The sequence below is a fragment of the Eptatretus burgeri genome, chromosome 15 (genome assembly GCF_056783735.1).
Source record: "Eptatretus burgeri isolate ZD-2024b chromosome 15, Ebu_testis_v1, whole genome shotgun sequence".
Classification (NCBI taxonomy): Eukaryota; Metazoa; Chordata; class Myxini; order Myxiniformes; family Myxinidae; genus Eptatretus; species Eptatretus burgeri.
Window position 1 is genome coordinate 52,730,203 of NC_140975.1, and position 13,813 is coordinate 52,744,015.

Below are 13,813 nucleotides of genomic sequence, written 5' to 3' on the forward strand. Positions count from 1 at the left end.
CTTTCCAAGCAGCTGGCTTTCCTATGGCGAGAAATCGGTCTGATCTGACGATGGCATTACTTCTCCTGGAAACTGCCGTTTGCTTGGGTGAGATCTTGAATGAAGCAAGCATTAAACTCAGACCACAGGGGAAGAATGTTCTGTTTATTTTATACCAACACTACTTCAGAGGGCAAAATGATATTTGCAATTGCAAGCTCTTGCAGAATGGCAATTCAAGGCAAGAAAAAAAAAAAATTAAAAGCAATTCATGAAAAAAGAAATCCCAAATAGGTATTTCCTTGTTGAAACAAATGACTGGTACCAATGGGGAAAAATAGAATAATTCAATCAATAAGTGGTGGGATACTTTAGCACGCACTGAGCCACCATTTTACACCTTTGGAATGGTTTAAACTTTCCCAATATTTCTTCAACAAGCTATTGAACCACCAGTTTTGTGAAGTTATTGCAATCATTGGGGGGGGGGGGGTTAGAGTCAAGCTGATGTGCACTAATGTTCTCTTGCAACTGCCAGAAATAAAAAGCAATGAAAGCTACAAGTGGAAACTACAACTACTCCCCCTCAAATTGATACTTGAATACAATACCTTCGTAAGGCCCCAGGTCAAGCTCTGTGAGGAGAATCTTCTTTCCTGAGACTCCATGCGTGCCCGTCACCACGGTAGCTGTCTCGGGCAAGTCCCTGTCGAAACCGGCCATGTTGTACCTTGAGGTCTCATTGCCGAAGTTGAGGCAGATGAGGAAGCGAGAACTACGATCCCACACAAGCTTGTAAGACAGCAGTGTGCCGGTGTCTTTCACGACTGATATGTTGCCATACTTCACAGACCAGTCGTTCCACTTGAGTTTGTTTAATTTCTGGTACATGAGCAGTGAAGAGTTCGATTTCAGGCCACTGAAACTCTGTGGGAGGAAAGCTTTTTGAGGAATGGTTTCAAGGCCTTACAGTACAGTGGGTTGCCTATCGCATACCCAGAACAAGCTCTGCACAACCATTTGCCTTAAAGTCACTTTATTCACGCACCTGCACATTCTGAGTGGTGTACTCCGGGTTCACTGGAATCTTGCATTTGCCGTTGGTAAAGCCGGCGTTTTCCGAGTTGGACCATTGCATGGCCATGGCCTCATGCGTCCATGTGACATTCTGCCAGAAAACAATATCCACCAAAGCCTTCAGCCTTTAGGAACACGAGCAATTTATTTAACACTTGAGCTGCTCACCCAGAATCTGCCACCCACCACTTTACCTCAATCTCCTGCAGGCCAATCTCATCACCGTAGCTGATAAACGGTGTGCCGGGTAGCGTCAGTAATAAAATGCTCAAAACACCGCTCAGGTCTTTTGGCACAACAGAAGCCAGGTGACCATGCCCAGGCCCACCAATCTGTCACAAGGCCAGGTAATTCAGCATATTATTCAAGCAAAGGTCAGGGCAACCATTCTTTCCATTCAACACCAAGTGAAATTAAAACGAGTACAATGATGCTTTCGTACCACCCATCCTCGAAGTCCAGCATCACCACCAGGCATCATGTTATTCAGCACATTAGTAAGGAGGCCTGGACCAATATTGTCAGAAACTTGCAAGAGATTTGTTAAATCTTGAGGGATTGCCATGTCGGCCAGGCCTCCCCGTACAACTTCATCTGCAAGCTTGCCATCAGCGGAGCTCACCATCAGCACCCTGCATGATTAAACCAAACAGGTGTACCTTTCATGCACCATTCCACAGAATTTGGTTTTAAGAAAACCTGAAAACATAACGAGTTCAGCTGTCAATGTTTCAGCCATTAAAACAATGCACTACAGCTGATGTCCTTGGAATTACTTGCCACCTTGACAATTTACAAAATATGGTGGAAGCCGAGCAATTTTAACATACTGTTGTGGTTACCAAATTCGCAAACCACCATTCAGGTCCCTTAGGTGAGATATCTCCGTAAGTATATGTGTAGTTAGGCCCAAACCCATTGTCTAGTGGAAATACATGTCATTCATGCGTGCTGCGACTCTTCAGGATAGCCGTTTTTCTTTTACTATCTTTATTTTGGACCAACCGCCATTGTTACCACCGCCAACCGCGTCTCAACAGTCGTCACAACATCAACCACCCACCACAACGCCGCTTCACCACAACAGCCACGACCTTTCCCGTCACACCTCGCAACCGTCGCATCGCCACCGTTCTTGCGCCGCTTGTGGGTACCGGTATTGGACTCGTGCAGGGCGCGCGCCGAACAGCGTGTACAAAACCACGGATTTTCCGCTCCAAAAACGGATCAAAAACGATACACGCCCACTTTTGTTCCGTCCAATCGGTGAGCGAGAGGCGATTTGGCCCCCGCCTCCAGGGCGTTGGAGGGCGGTCGCTATATGCAAATTCATGGATCAAAATGCATTCACGCCCACTTTTTCTCGGGCCAATGGGGAGCGAGGTGAAAGGTCGAAGGCAGGGGGTCAAAGGCGAAGCCACGGGGCTTATATAAGCGGCTGCGTTCGTCAGAAAAGAGTTGGTCGTCGTCGTCGTCGTCGTCGTCGTCGTGTGCGTTGGAGTTGAGTGCAGTTGGGAAGTTCGCAGGAGGAAGAGTTGGGAGTTGGAGTCGGAGCGAAGAGGACGGAGCTGTGGAGAGGCGGCAGCGGAGAAGGCAGACGAGGGGGTGCTCGCGTCGGTGCCGGGAGCTGCACACCAGGGAGGCCGACGGCGCGACCTGGTCGAGGTGGAGACGCTCGTCGCGGGACCCGAGGCAGAGTAAAAATCCTCCTTTCCCCGAGCATCAGCAACCCCCTCCTGTTTCCCCCTGCGCTGAGATAGTGCGACCAAGGGGGCCCCCTTCCCACCCCCTACCAGACACCGTCCGCGAGGCCCGCGGAGTTGAGGCACCATCGCCACTTCGCGCCTCATCATCAGACGGGTAGGCCTGACCCGGTCTCGGCCCCAGGCCCGCCTCATCCTTGAGGGTGTTCTTTTTCTTGGTTTTGGGTATGTGTTGTCGGCGCCGTCTGTGAAGTAGAATTGTATAAGTGTTGCCGTGTGCTCGGTAGTCGGATAGCTCTGCATTGTGTCTTCGCTTTTACATTTGCTTTTTGTGTAAAATTGCATTGTGTTTCTTTTTCTTCTATGTGCTTTTGGTGGAATTGTATATGTGTGCTTTCCGTTCATCGCGAATAAATGTGCTTTATGTTGAACTGCTTTCCCGCTTCGCTTCGTCATTTCTCTCATTGAATCCTCATCTTGCTTCACGTAAAGGGTTGGTAGTGGGCTGAATACGCCCGATAATTAATCGAACCATCGAGGCCGACGATAACACCGCTCGGTTATCCCGATAGTACGGAACGGGTCGCTTAAGTGGCCCGTGTCCGAAGTCGACCTGCGGCGAGGTGCGATCGCCCGGTCTACCCTCCGTGTGGGTACTTAGGTAGGTCGAATTTGGCGAGCAACCCTATCCCACGCGGGGGCCGATTGGCTCGATCGCGGTGAGACCGAAAGGTCCACCCGTGACTGGTTCCCGGCGTTAGTCCGAGAGGGTCACGACTGGATTGTCCGTCCGGTGGGCGACGTGCCGCGATTCGAGTTACGTGGCCGTCAGCACGCCGGCGGGCGCGAATCCGTAACAATACCTTTGGCATTCACATCACCTTTCACCACCATAACTTGTGAATAACCTGAAAAATTATCAGGATCACAAAAATTGTTTCAAAAACTACGAATGAATTTTTTTTTTTTAATTAGTTTGGTTTTTTTTTTTTTTTTTTAAAACAAACCAAATGCACCATCAAAGCAGGAAATGTGACTGGTGTATTTCTCAGCAAAGTGTTGCAATAAGAGAGGTGGGTACCCCGGGTACTTTCAAGTGGCTGTATGACGCCGTTGCCACTTATCTGTGCAATGACTCCACATTGTATGAACCTAGGCAAACATTTCTGTAGGAAGGAAGGAAAGCAATATTGCTACTCGAAACACGATTAATTCACTCGTGCATTCACACATGTTTTTGTGAGCATTTGTGTTGGAGAATGCCAAGAAAAAGGCCTGTAACTGTTCATGCTGGAAATGTGACAAAAGTGTCAATGAAAAGCATTGCGTTGGATGAGAAAAATGTAAGTGTTAAGGCTACATGCATTAGACTTGGCTATGTCGACCTCATTAGAACAATCGTCAACAATGCAGACAAAATAAAAGCTTCTGCCCAGTCCACTACTCTGGCCCATATTCTCAGCAGGAGCTGCTCCCACCTCTGCCATGCATGTAGGAAGCTGATGCTTGCATCAGCTCTGGAAGCATGGCTGCTTCACTGATGCAGTGCCCCTGTTACCATTCAGCCGACATTAGAAGGACGACAGGCTGAGTCAATCCAGCTGATGAGATTTCAATGGCACATCAGGGGCTCAAACTGAAGATCCTAAGATCTTAAGCCAACCACCATAACCCTTAATCTAACTCCAGGCTTGTAAGTACTTGATGTTATAAATTATTTTAAAAACTTTAATCAATAAATTAATGCTTACCATCTATTGATTGTTCGTGCTGAGACCCATCCCCCCAATGAAGCCCTCATACACCACCTACCTATGCATAAGAAATAATGCTGAACGGATCTCCATATAAACAATGGCATAATGACCCCTTTTAGCGAGTTTTTCAACAATCACTCTTCCAGGAATGCAAGGTGAGCGCTAAACAGGGTGTGTATGTATATATTGCACGTTTTTTACTTACGAAATCTAAAGATTTCCTAAGTATATTGATCACTTCCGTCCTGTGTTTGTTTGTCGGCACGACAACTCGAGAACGGAAGAAGCTACCAATGTCAAATTACACCAAGTGATTCAGGAGGGTGATAGCTAGTGCCGATTAGATTTTGGTCAAAATTGGTCAAAGGTCAAGGTCACAGTGAGGTCCAAACATTCCATTTTTGATGGTTTGGTACAGAATCATCGTAGAAACTTCTGGTTTGCGTCGCTACCTTCTCTCGAGACAGCTTTTATTAGACAAGGTCAGAGGTCAAGTTGACGATTTCGTAAGTACCAGTCTATGACTGCTTGTTTGTTTTAAAATGGTAATCGCTCCAAACAAAGCGTAAAACCACTCCAGGTAAGGGACTAGGTAAGGTTAAAGAGGATAAAGCAAAAGAAAAACAAGAAAACATCCAAGACAAGGAGTAGCAGAAGTCAAACTATTGTTGTGGTTACCAGATTCGCAAACCACCATTCAGGTCCCTTAGGTGAGGTATCTCGGTAAGTGCATGTGTAGTTAGGCCCAAACCCGTTGTCTAGTGGGAATACATGTCATTTATACGTGCTGCGACTCTTCAGGATAGCCGTTTTTCTTTTACTATCTTTATTTTGGACCAATCGCCACCATCACAACCACAACAACAACCACCAACCACAACGCCGCTTCACCACAACCGCCATGACCTTTACCGTCGCAACTCGCCACCATCGCATCACCGTCATCTCGCGCCACTCATGGGCACCGATGCTGGACTCGTGTAGGGCGCACGTTGAACAGCGTGTACAAAATCACGGATTTTCTGCTTCAAAAACGGATCCAAAACGACACACGCCCACTTTTTGCCGTCCAATCGGTGAGCGAGGGGCGAATTGGCCCCGCCCCCAGGGCGATCGATATATGCAAATTTGTGGATCAAAAAGCCTTCACGCCCACTTTTTCTCGGGCCAATGGGGAGCGAGTTGAAAGGTCAAAGGGAGGGGGTCAAAGGCGAAGTTACGGGGGGATAAAAGGACGGTGTTCGTCAGTCAAAGGAGTAGTAAAAGTCGGAACGAGGCGAAGGAGTCGGAACGAGGCGAAGGAGTCGGAACGAGGCGAGGGAGTCAGCAGAACGAGTCGTAAAGGTCGGAACGAGGCGAAGGAGTCGGAACGAGGCGAAGGAGTCGGAACAGAGAGTCAAGACTTCGCGGGCGGTGGAGCTGCTCGTCGTGTGCGTTGAAGTCGGAACGGAGGGGACGAGCTGTGGAGAGGCGGCGAGGGCGGACGAGGGGGTGCTCGCGTCGTGCAGGGAGCTGCACCCCTGGGAGGCCGGCAGCGCGACCTGGCCGAGGTGGAGACGCTCGTCGCGCACATAATAAAGATCCTCTATACCCCGAGCATCAGCAACCCCCTCCTGTTTCCCCCCGCGCTGAGATAGTGCGACCAAGGGGGCCCCGTTCCCACCCCCTGCCAGGCACTGTCCACGAGGCCCGCGGGTTGCGGGGCCATCGCCGCTCCGCGTCTCATCACCAGACGGGTAGGCCCGACCAGGTCTCGGCCCCAGGCCTACCTCATTCTTGAGGGTATTTCTTTTCCTTGGTTTTGGGTATGTGTTGTCGGCGCCGTCTGTGAAGTAGAATTGTATAAGTGTTGCCGTGTGCTCGGTAGTCGGAATTAGCTCTGCACTGTGTTTTCACTTTTATGTTTGCTTTTTGTGTAAATGGAATTGTGTTTTCTTTTTTTTGTGTGCATTTGGTGGAATTGTATTTGTGTGCTTTCCGTTCGTCGCGAATAAATGTGCTTTATTGTTGAACTGTCTCCCGCTTCGCTTCGTCTTTTCCCCCATTGAGTCCCCATCTTGCTTCACGTAAAGGGTTGGTAGTGGGCTGAGTACGCCCGATAATTAATCGAACCGTCGAGGTCGACGATAACACCGCTCGGTTATTCTGATAGTACGGAACGGGTCGCTTAAGTGGCCCGTGTCCGAAGTCGACCTGCGGCGAGGTGCGATCGCCCGGTCTACCCTCCGCGTGGGTACTTAGGTAGTTCGAATTTGGCGAGCAACCCTATCCCACGCGGGGGCTGATTGGCTCGATCGCGGTGAGACCGAAAGGTCCACCCGTGACTGGTTCCCGGCGTTAGTCCGAGAGGGTCACGACTGGATTGTCCGTCCGGTGGGCGACGTGCCGCGATTCGAGTTACGTGGCCGTCGCACGCCGGCGGGCGCGAAGACCGCAACACTATATACACACATGTTTACCAAAAATTTTGCCACCCCAACAAATGCAATACTGCTGTTTTCCATCAATTAACAGCTCTCTTCCCCCCACTTAGCACACAGATAATTAATTATGGCTTACATATGCACATAATTTTTTTTTTTTTTGAGATCAGATCCAAGATGACCGACTGGTGGCCATTTTGTTACTTAAACATGTCCCCAACCATTTCTCAAATGTGCATTGTCTGATTTTGTTCAAACTTGGCACAAGCACAGTAAATGATGGCATACATGTGCCCCTCACTTTATTTGGACATTTTATCAAAAAAGGCCGACTGGCGGCCATGTTGTCACTTAAACGTGTCCCCAACCATTTCTCGGACATGCATGGTCCGACCTTGTTCAAACTTGGCAAATGTCTCATGACCACTCAAGTCAGTTGTGCATACATAAGCCAGGGAATCTATGAAAATATATTGCCAAACCCACCACAAATTGCAATAGAAACCATTCAAGTGTTTTTTTTTTTCACTCCAAGTATGCTATAGAATGACATACTAAAAGTCACTGAAAATCCAAGTTGGGAAACATGTTTCTTTTTCAAGATGGCCACCAAAAATGATAATTTTAGAATCAGCCCTATATCGGCAAGTAATAGTGCTAAAAAATATATGTGAAACACTTAGGTACATGTTATTGGACACAATAAACCGATTTCTGACAAAATGGCCACCAGTCGGTCATCTTAGATCTGATCTCAAAAAAAATAATTTTGTGCATATGAAAGCCATAATTAATTATCTGTGTGCCAAGTGCTGTTAATTGATGGAAAACTGTATATATATATATATATATATATATATATATATATATATATATATATATATATATATATATATATATATATATATATATATAGTTTAGTTTTAAGTCTTGATTCCTTTTGTTACGCACATGATTAAAGTGTAATATATGGTGTAAAACTCATATCGATCAGTGAGGCTGGTTCATGGTAAGGAAAAATGAGCTTTTATTTTTGGATCTAAAATTAAAACACAAAGACCATGATGCCAGGACGTTTAAAATTATGCAATTTAACTCAACGTCTACCTTTCTCAGATACAGAATATCTTCCCTCAAACTTAAACTCTGAGCAGTTAAAACAGCAACTATTTTGGTGATAAAGACGTGCTTTGGGGATCGTGCAAGATCGAAGCAAAACAAACGGGTCTTTTTCAATAAAATAACACGACTCAAGGCAAGACTTAGCCAACATTTTGTAATTGTTCACAGTATTGTTTGTAAACATTTTTTAAATGAAACAAACTATGTGCATTAGTGTTCTTAAACTTTTAAAAATTTCCCCTAATGAATCACGAGCCCTTGCGAACCTAGCCCCCTCTTCCCCATTGAAGAATGCCCTGACTTTGCGGCAGTTTTCAACAACGTATCACTCATGAATGCCGGGGTTTTACGGTGTGCGTGCGCACGCGCACACACAACTAGAAGGGCACTCGGAAGAGCACATACCTTCGCCACGTAATACCTGATCTACGAGAACACATCGGGCTCAATACATTTTTGAAATATCATGCTATACAGTACAATTAGTGGGGCAACTTAGCATAACAATTGTGTATTTTGTGAGGAAAGCACCACATTTGGCACACTAGTAGCCTATCATATTATGAACAGATTTGGATATTGGGCCATCTCAAAAATTGATGGCAGTGGAAAATGGCTGCCACAGCCATCAGCGGCTGAATTTGAGATGGCCCAATATCCAAATCTGTTCATAATATGTTAGGCTACTAGTGTGCCAAATGTGGTGCTTTCCTCACAAAATGCACAATTGTTATGCTATATTTCGCTAAGTTGCCCAACTAAATATCATTTTGGCCCTATCTCTCAATGGTGAAGAATCACTTTAACAATCAAATAATCCTCGTATCCAGATCTTCTCCAAAATCAAATCAATTCTTCCTTATCACACACTCAACGTGTCCACCAAGTTTCATCCCAATCCGTCCACAACTTTCTGAGACATCATGCTATATATCGTTTTTGGCCCTGTCTCTCAATGGTGAAGAATCACTTAAAAATCTAGCAGTCGGATCCAGATCCAGATTTTTACCAAAATCTAATCAGTTCGTCCTTGTCACACACTCAACCTGTCCACAAAACTTCATCTAGATCAATCCACAACTTTTTGAGATATCCTGCACACAGACAGACAGAAATGGGTGAAAACATAACGTCCTTCACCTTCGGTAGTGCAGGTAAAAAAATAACTTTTCGTTGTACTAGATTGTTTTGGACCTTCTTGGATTGCACAATTACCAATCCTGTTGCTTCAACGCCAGTTTGGGAATGCCGGTTGGGAACTACGCAAGCATAGTGAGGACATCGTTATGATAGGAATGGGGCCATCACACCTGCAGCATCCATTACATGGGTCTGACATGTAACCCTTTTTGACCAGACTGCACATGACCGTATGTTTCGATTCCCAAATTACACTAGGCAATAATTCAACATGCAAGAGGGATGACTGCATGGAGGTGAGCATTAAGGTTTGACTTGAGTGGAGAAGCAAGCTAAAGACTGAATTCCAAAAAATGGTGACAAACCTCTGGTTTTTGCCCGAGCCATAATCCTTTGTCTTGTTGTGCCACAAACTCAGCATTTCTTTTGCCATCTGAGTGCAGTACGACACAAATCGCTCAGATGTAAAGGGTTCAACCATCATAAATATCAAGCAGAGTGGTGCAAAGTTTAGTTTAAAACTTTCAGCCCAAAATTTTCCACTCGTAGGGAAGTTATGCCTTACCTTTGTAAAGTCAAGTTCTTCTACGTGTGTGATTAGGAAACCATACACACCCTTCTCCATCCAGAATTCCATAGCCATCTGAAAAACAGATCATGTACCAATGACAAATCCATAAACACCATGTCCAAGTTCCAAGGACAGTACAATGAGTACATTCCCTATTCTGTGCACAGAGCAGTTCAAACAATCGTGCAAATTTCGAACTATTCACCGCCACGTCGTGTTCCAAATTCTTGCTGCCAGGAAGCCACTTGGCTCGAGGCGACTTGTAATTCTGAGTGAGATCCAAGATAATCTTGATATCTGTAGAAACAAACATACCTGAACCACAAATACTATGTACACACACACACACACACACACACACACACACACACACACACACACACACACACACACACACACACACACACACACACACACACACACACACACACACACACACACACACACACACACACACACACACACACACCAAAAATATTTGCCGACCCAAATGCCAAAATTCTGTTTTCCAACAATCAACGGCTCTCCCTTCCCCCACACAGCGGTCGGGTGCCACACCGGCCAGGCACAAATGCACGTCATGAATCTATCAGAGTCCAGGTGCTGACATAATTGAGGGAGAGAAGAAACAGTGTACGAACATGTACGTTCAGGACCTGAAAGTCCCTGCAGTGAAAAATCTTGTTTACCACGCCTCATCCCTCTCCCTTCCACAGATGTCCTCGTGTCTGTTACCCACCGTTTTTTTGTTTTGTTCCTTCGCTGTCCCAGCCCTCGTCTCCTGCTCCCCTTGTTGTGTGTTAGTTCTCATACGAGCCTCGACAGTGTACACAAAAAATAAAAATAAAAACATTTAATCCCAAATATACAAATTGTAGGCAGAATCCTATTGAGAATGAACCAGAGGGGTGTTCCACCGCATCCCGCTCAGAATGCTGCCTGCCAAATGACAAGCACCCTGCGATCCACCATTTTGACCCACGGCCTCAAAATGTGTCAGCAATGCGTACCACAAGTGATTTATGCATAGCCGGAGCCATTCGTGCAAAGGTGCCGCATCCAGCTCACAGGTGCCCATTCTCAATATGACTTGCACATCGCCCCATTTGATTTCAACCGAGGAGTCTGTTTAGAGTGGCACTGAAGAGAGAAAAATAAAACTTGTACGAGGAAACAGCCGTGTACCACGTCGAACCACGCTCCTTCCTCCAATCAAATACAGTCTGCATTGGAGACCCAAAAGGTGGGACGCGATGGGGATCACTCAGTGTCCATGAACTACACGACTCAACCTTCTGTCTCTGTCTCTGTCTCTGTCTCTGTCTCTCACCCAACAGTTATATATTTACTTGCATGTCCTTTATCATTATTATTATTTTTTTTATCATAATCAATCATCAATGCTCAATTGTTTTTATTGGTCATCTTAAACTGGAAAATAGAATGCTGCACAAATGTATCAATGGGTATGCCTTCGTCCATGTTAGACAACACAATGTTATGTTTGATCTCAATTTGAAGGTCACATGAGAGAGGAGGGATGTCGAGGAGACATCGGATGCTTTCAACTCATGTTATGGTCTGCAAATATGAAGCACATAACCTTTGACCTGTTGAACCCAAGATTTAACAAGTGGTGCTAGGCACAACAAATCCCACCCATTTAAGGCATAAAGTTATTTTGGGGATCAAATTTAAATTTGATACATTCTAAACCTGAATGTTGATTATAAGGAATAGAATAAGGAATATTTTAGTCTTAGTTTGAAGTCAATTAAACCATTTTTGACGAAGTTATGAGCGAAAAACGATTTTCACCTTTTCGTGACCTGACCTTGACCTTTGACCTAATTGGACCCAAAAGTTAATGGGGTCGTCCGAGGTTCATTGCCCACCTGTGGATACAATTTGACAGTGTTTGAGCCAGCCGTTTTCACGTAAAGTTGTATTTTCGTAACCATGTTTTAGTGTTAATGGAAAATTTGTCATTTTGACCGATGACCATGACCCCCAAAACTTCAGACCTTACCGATCTTCACAAATATGCATTTTTCACTATAGGAATGGGTACGATTATAAGTGACAAATACAATAAGGTTCACTATAAGCTTAGTTTGAAGTAAATCAGATCATTTTTGACGAAGTTATGAGCGAAAAACGATTTTCACCTTTTCGTGACCTTGACCTTTGATCCAATTGGACCCAAAGGTTAATGGGGTCATCCAAGGTTCATTGCCCACCTGTGGATTAAATTTGATAGCGTTTGCTGAAGCCGTTTTGCCGTAAAGTTGCTAACAGACAGACAGACAAACAAACCGGACGATTACAATATCCCGCTCCCTCCCTCCGGGGGGGGGGGGGGCAGGATAATCAGTTAATCTTTGTATGACAGTCCACACTTGAACCGAGTTTGGTTGATGTAATCATGAGGTGGTTCACAAGTAATCATGGCAAAACAGACAGACAGGGGTGAAAACAACCTCCTTCTACCTTCGGTGGTGGAGGTAATAAATAAAAACCTGATGATAATCGACAAACGGACGGAGAACCCAAAAACACAACACCTCTGGCCTTTGCTGCGCAAGCATTATGATATTTCTTAAAATCAGAACCAACAAAGTGCAGGAAATTCCAAAACGGAAGCACACGATCAATCGGAACCAATGATCTGTAATGGTATTGAATTAGCAAGAGCAGACCAGATGATTTGGCCCTGATGTACAGGATGTTCCACCAGTCTTTCCAAATGCTAGAAACTAAATAAAGGAGAGGGATCATTAACACTGGTTGTGAGAGAAAGACGACAGCACCTGTTGTGGAGCCTGGTGTTGGCTCAGGGGTTAGGGTGGCGGCTTGGAATCCTAGGGTCCTGAGTTCAAGCCCCGTCGGCCGCTGAATTAAGAATTAATACACCAGGGGGGTTGACTCAACCTGTTATCCTTCAGAGGTCGGCGAAACGAGTACCAGTTCCGGTGTGTGAACTGGTAGAGGGGCACTGCATCAGCGACAGTCGTGCTTCAAGAAATGATAGCTACCCCGGCAGCTAAGCTGCCATACGACCACCTGTTGTGGAAGGTAACATTTGTATCCAGGTTTTTTTGGGGGGGGAGGGGGGGTTTGTATACAAAGGCAAGTCTCATGGAAGAGCTACAACACAGAACAGAGTGAAAGGTGGGAGAAAAAGAGCAAGGGGAAGAGAGGCAAAGGTGAAACAAGCTGGATACAAACACAAACAGCACAGGTAAGTGGCTGAAAAAACAGGGGGGATATCGGATATTAAAGGGCACTGAACAAACAAACGGAGAGAGATAGAGAGATAGAGAGATAGAGAGAGAGAGATAGAGAGAGAGATATAGATAGAGAGAGAGATAGAGAGATAGATAGATAGAGAGATAGATAGAGAGATAGATAGAGAGATAGATAGATAGATAGATAGATAGATAGAGAGATAGATAGAGAGATAGAGATAGAGATAGAGAGATAGAGAGAGATAGAGATAGAGATAGAGATAGAGATAGAGATAGAGATAGAGATAGAGATAGAGATAGAGATAGAGATAGAGATAGAGATAGAGATAGAGATAGAGATAGAGATAGAGATAGAGATAGAGATAGAGATAGAGATAGAGATAGAGATAGAGATAGAGATAGAGATAGAGATAGAGATAGAGATAGAGATAGAGATAGAGATAGAGATAGAGATAGAGATAGAGATAGAGATAGAGATAGAGATAGAGATAGAGATAGAGATAGAGATAGAGATAGAGATAGAGATAGAGATAGAGATAGAGATAGAGATAGAGATAGAGATAGAGATAGAGATAGAGATAGAGATAGAGATAGAGATAGAGATAGAGATAGAGATAGAGATAGAGATAGAGATAGAGATAGAGATAGAGATAGAGATAGAGATAGAGATAGAGATAGAGATAGAGATAGAGATAGAGATAGAGATAGAGATAGAGATAGAGATAGAGATAGAGATAGAGATAGAGATAGAGATAGAGATAGAGATAGAGATAGAGATAGAGATAGAGATAGA

General features: G+C 45.0%; 2 protein-coding genes across 5 annotated transcripts in view; one reads left to right on the top strand and one right to left on the bottom strand.

Annotated features, from left to right (window-relative positions):
• The window catches only part of PREPL (prolyl endopeptidase like), a 38,096-nt gene extending 34,901 nt beyond the window's left edge, over window positions 1–3,195 (top strand). For all 4 annotated transcript variants that reach the window (XM_085855933.1, XM_085855934.1, XM_085855935.1 and 1 more), the window contains one exon: window positions 1–3,195. In XM_085855933.1, coding sequence (XP_085712059.1) covers window positions 1–48 — 48 coding nt within the window. In that variant the 3' untranslated portion in view covers window positions 49–3,195.
• Window positions 131–13,813, bottom strand: part of SLC3A2 (solute carrier family 3 member 2) — an 18,019-nt gene continuing 4,336 nt past the window's right edge. The window contains exons 3-9 of the mRNA XM_085855937.1: window positions 9,978–10,069; window positions 9,767–9,844; window positions 9,567–9,634; window positions 1,499–1,688; window positions 1,251–1,388; window positions 1,028–1,147; window positions 131–906 (exon numbers count right to left, since the gene is read on the bottom strand). Coding sequence (XP_085712063.1) covers window positions 556–906; window positions 1,028–1,147; window positions 1,251–1,388; window positions 1,499–1,688; window positions 9,567–9,634; window positions 9,767–9,844; window positions 9,978–10,069 — 1,037 coding nt within the window. The 3' untranslated portion in view covers window positions 131–555. The remainder of the gene's footprint in view (window positions 907–1,027; window positions 1,148–1,250; window positions 1,389–1,498; window positions 1,689–9,566; window positions 9,635–9,766; window positions 9,845–9,977; window positions 10,070–13,813) is intronic.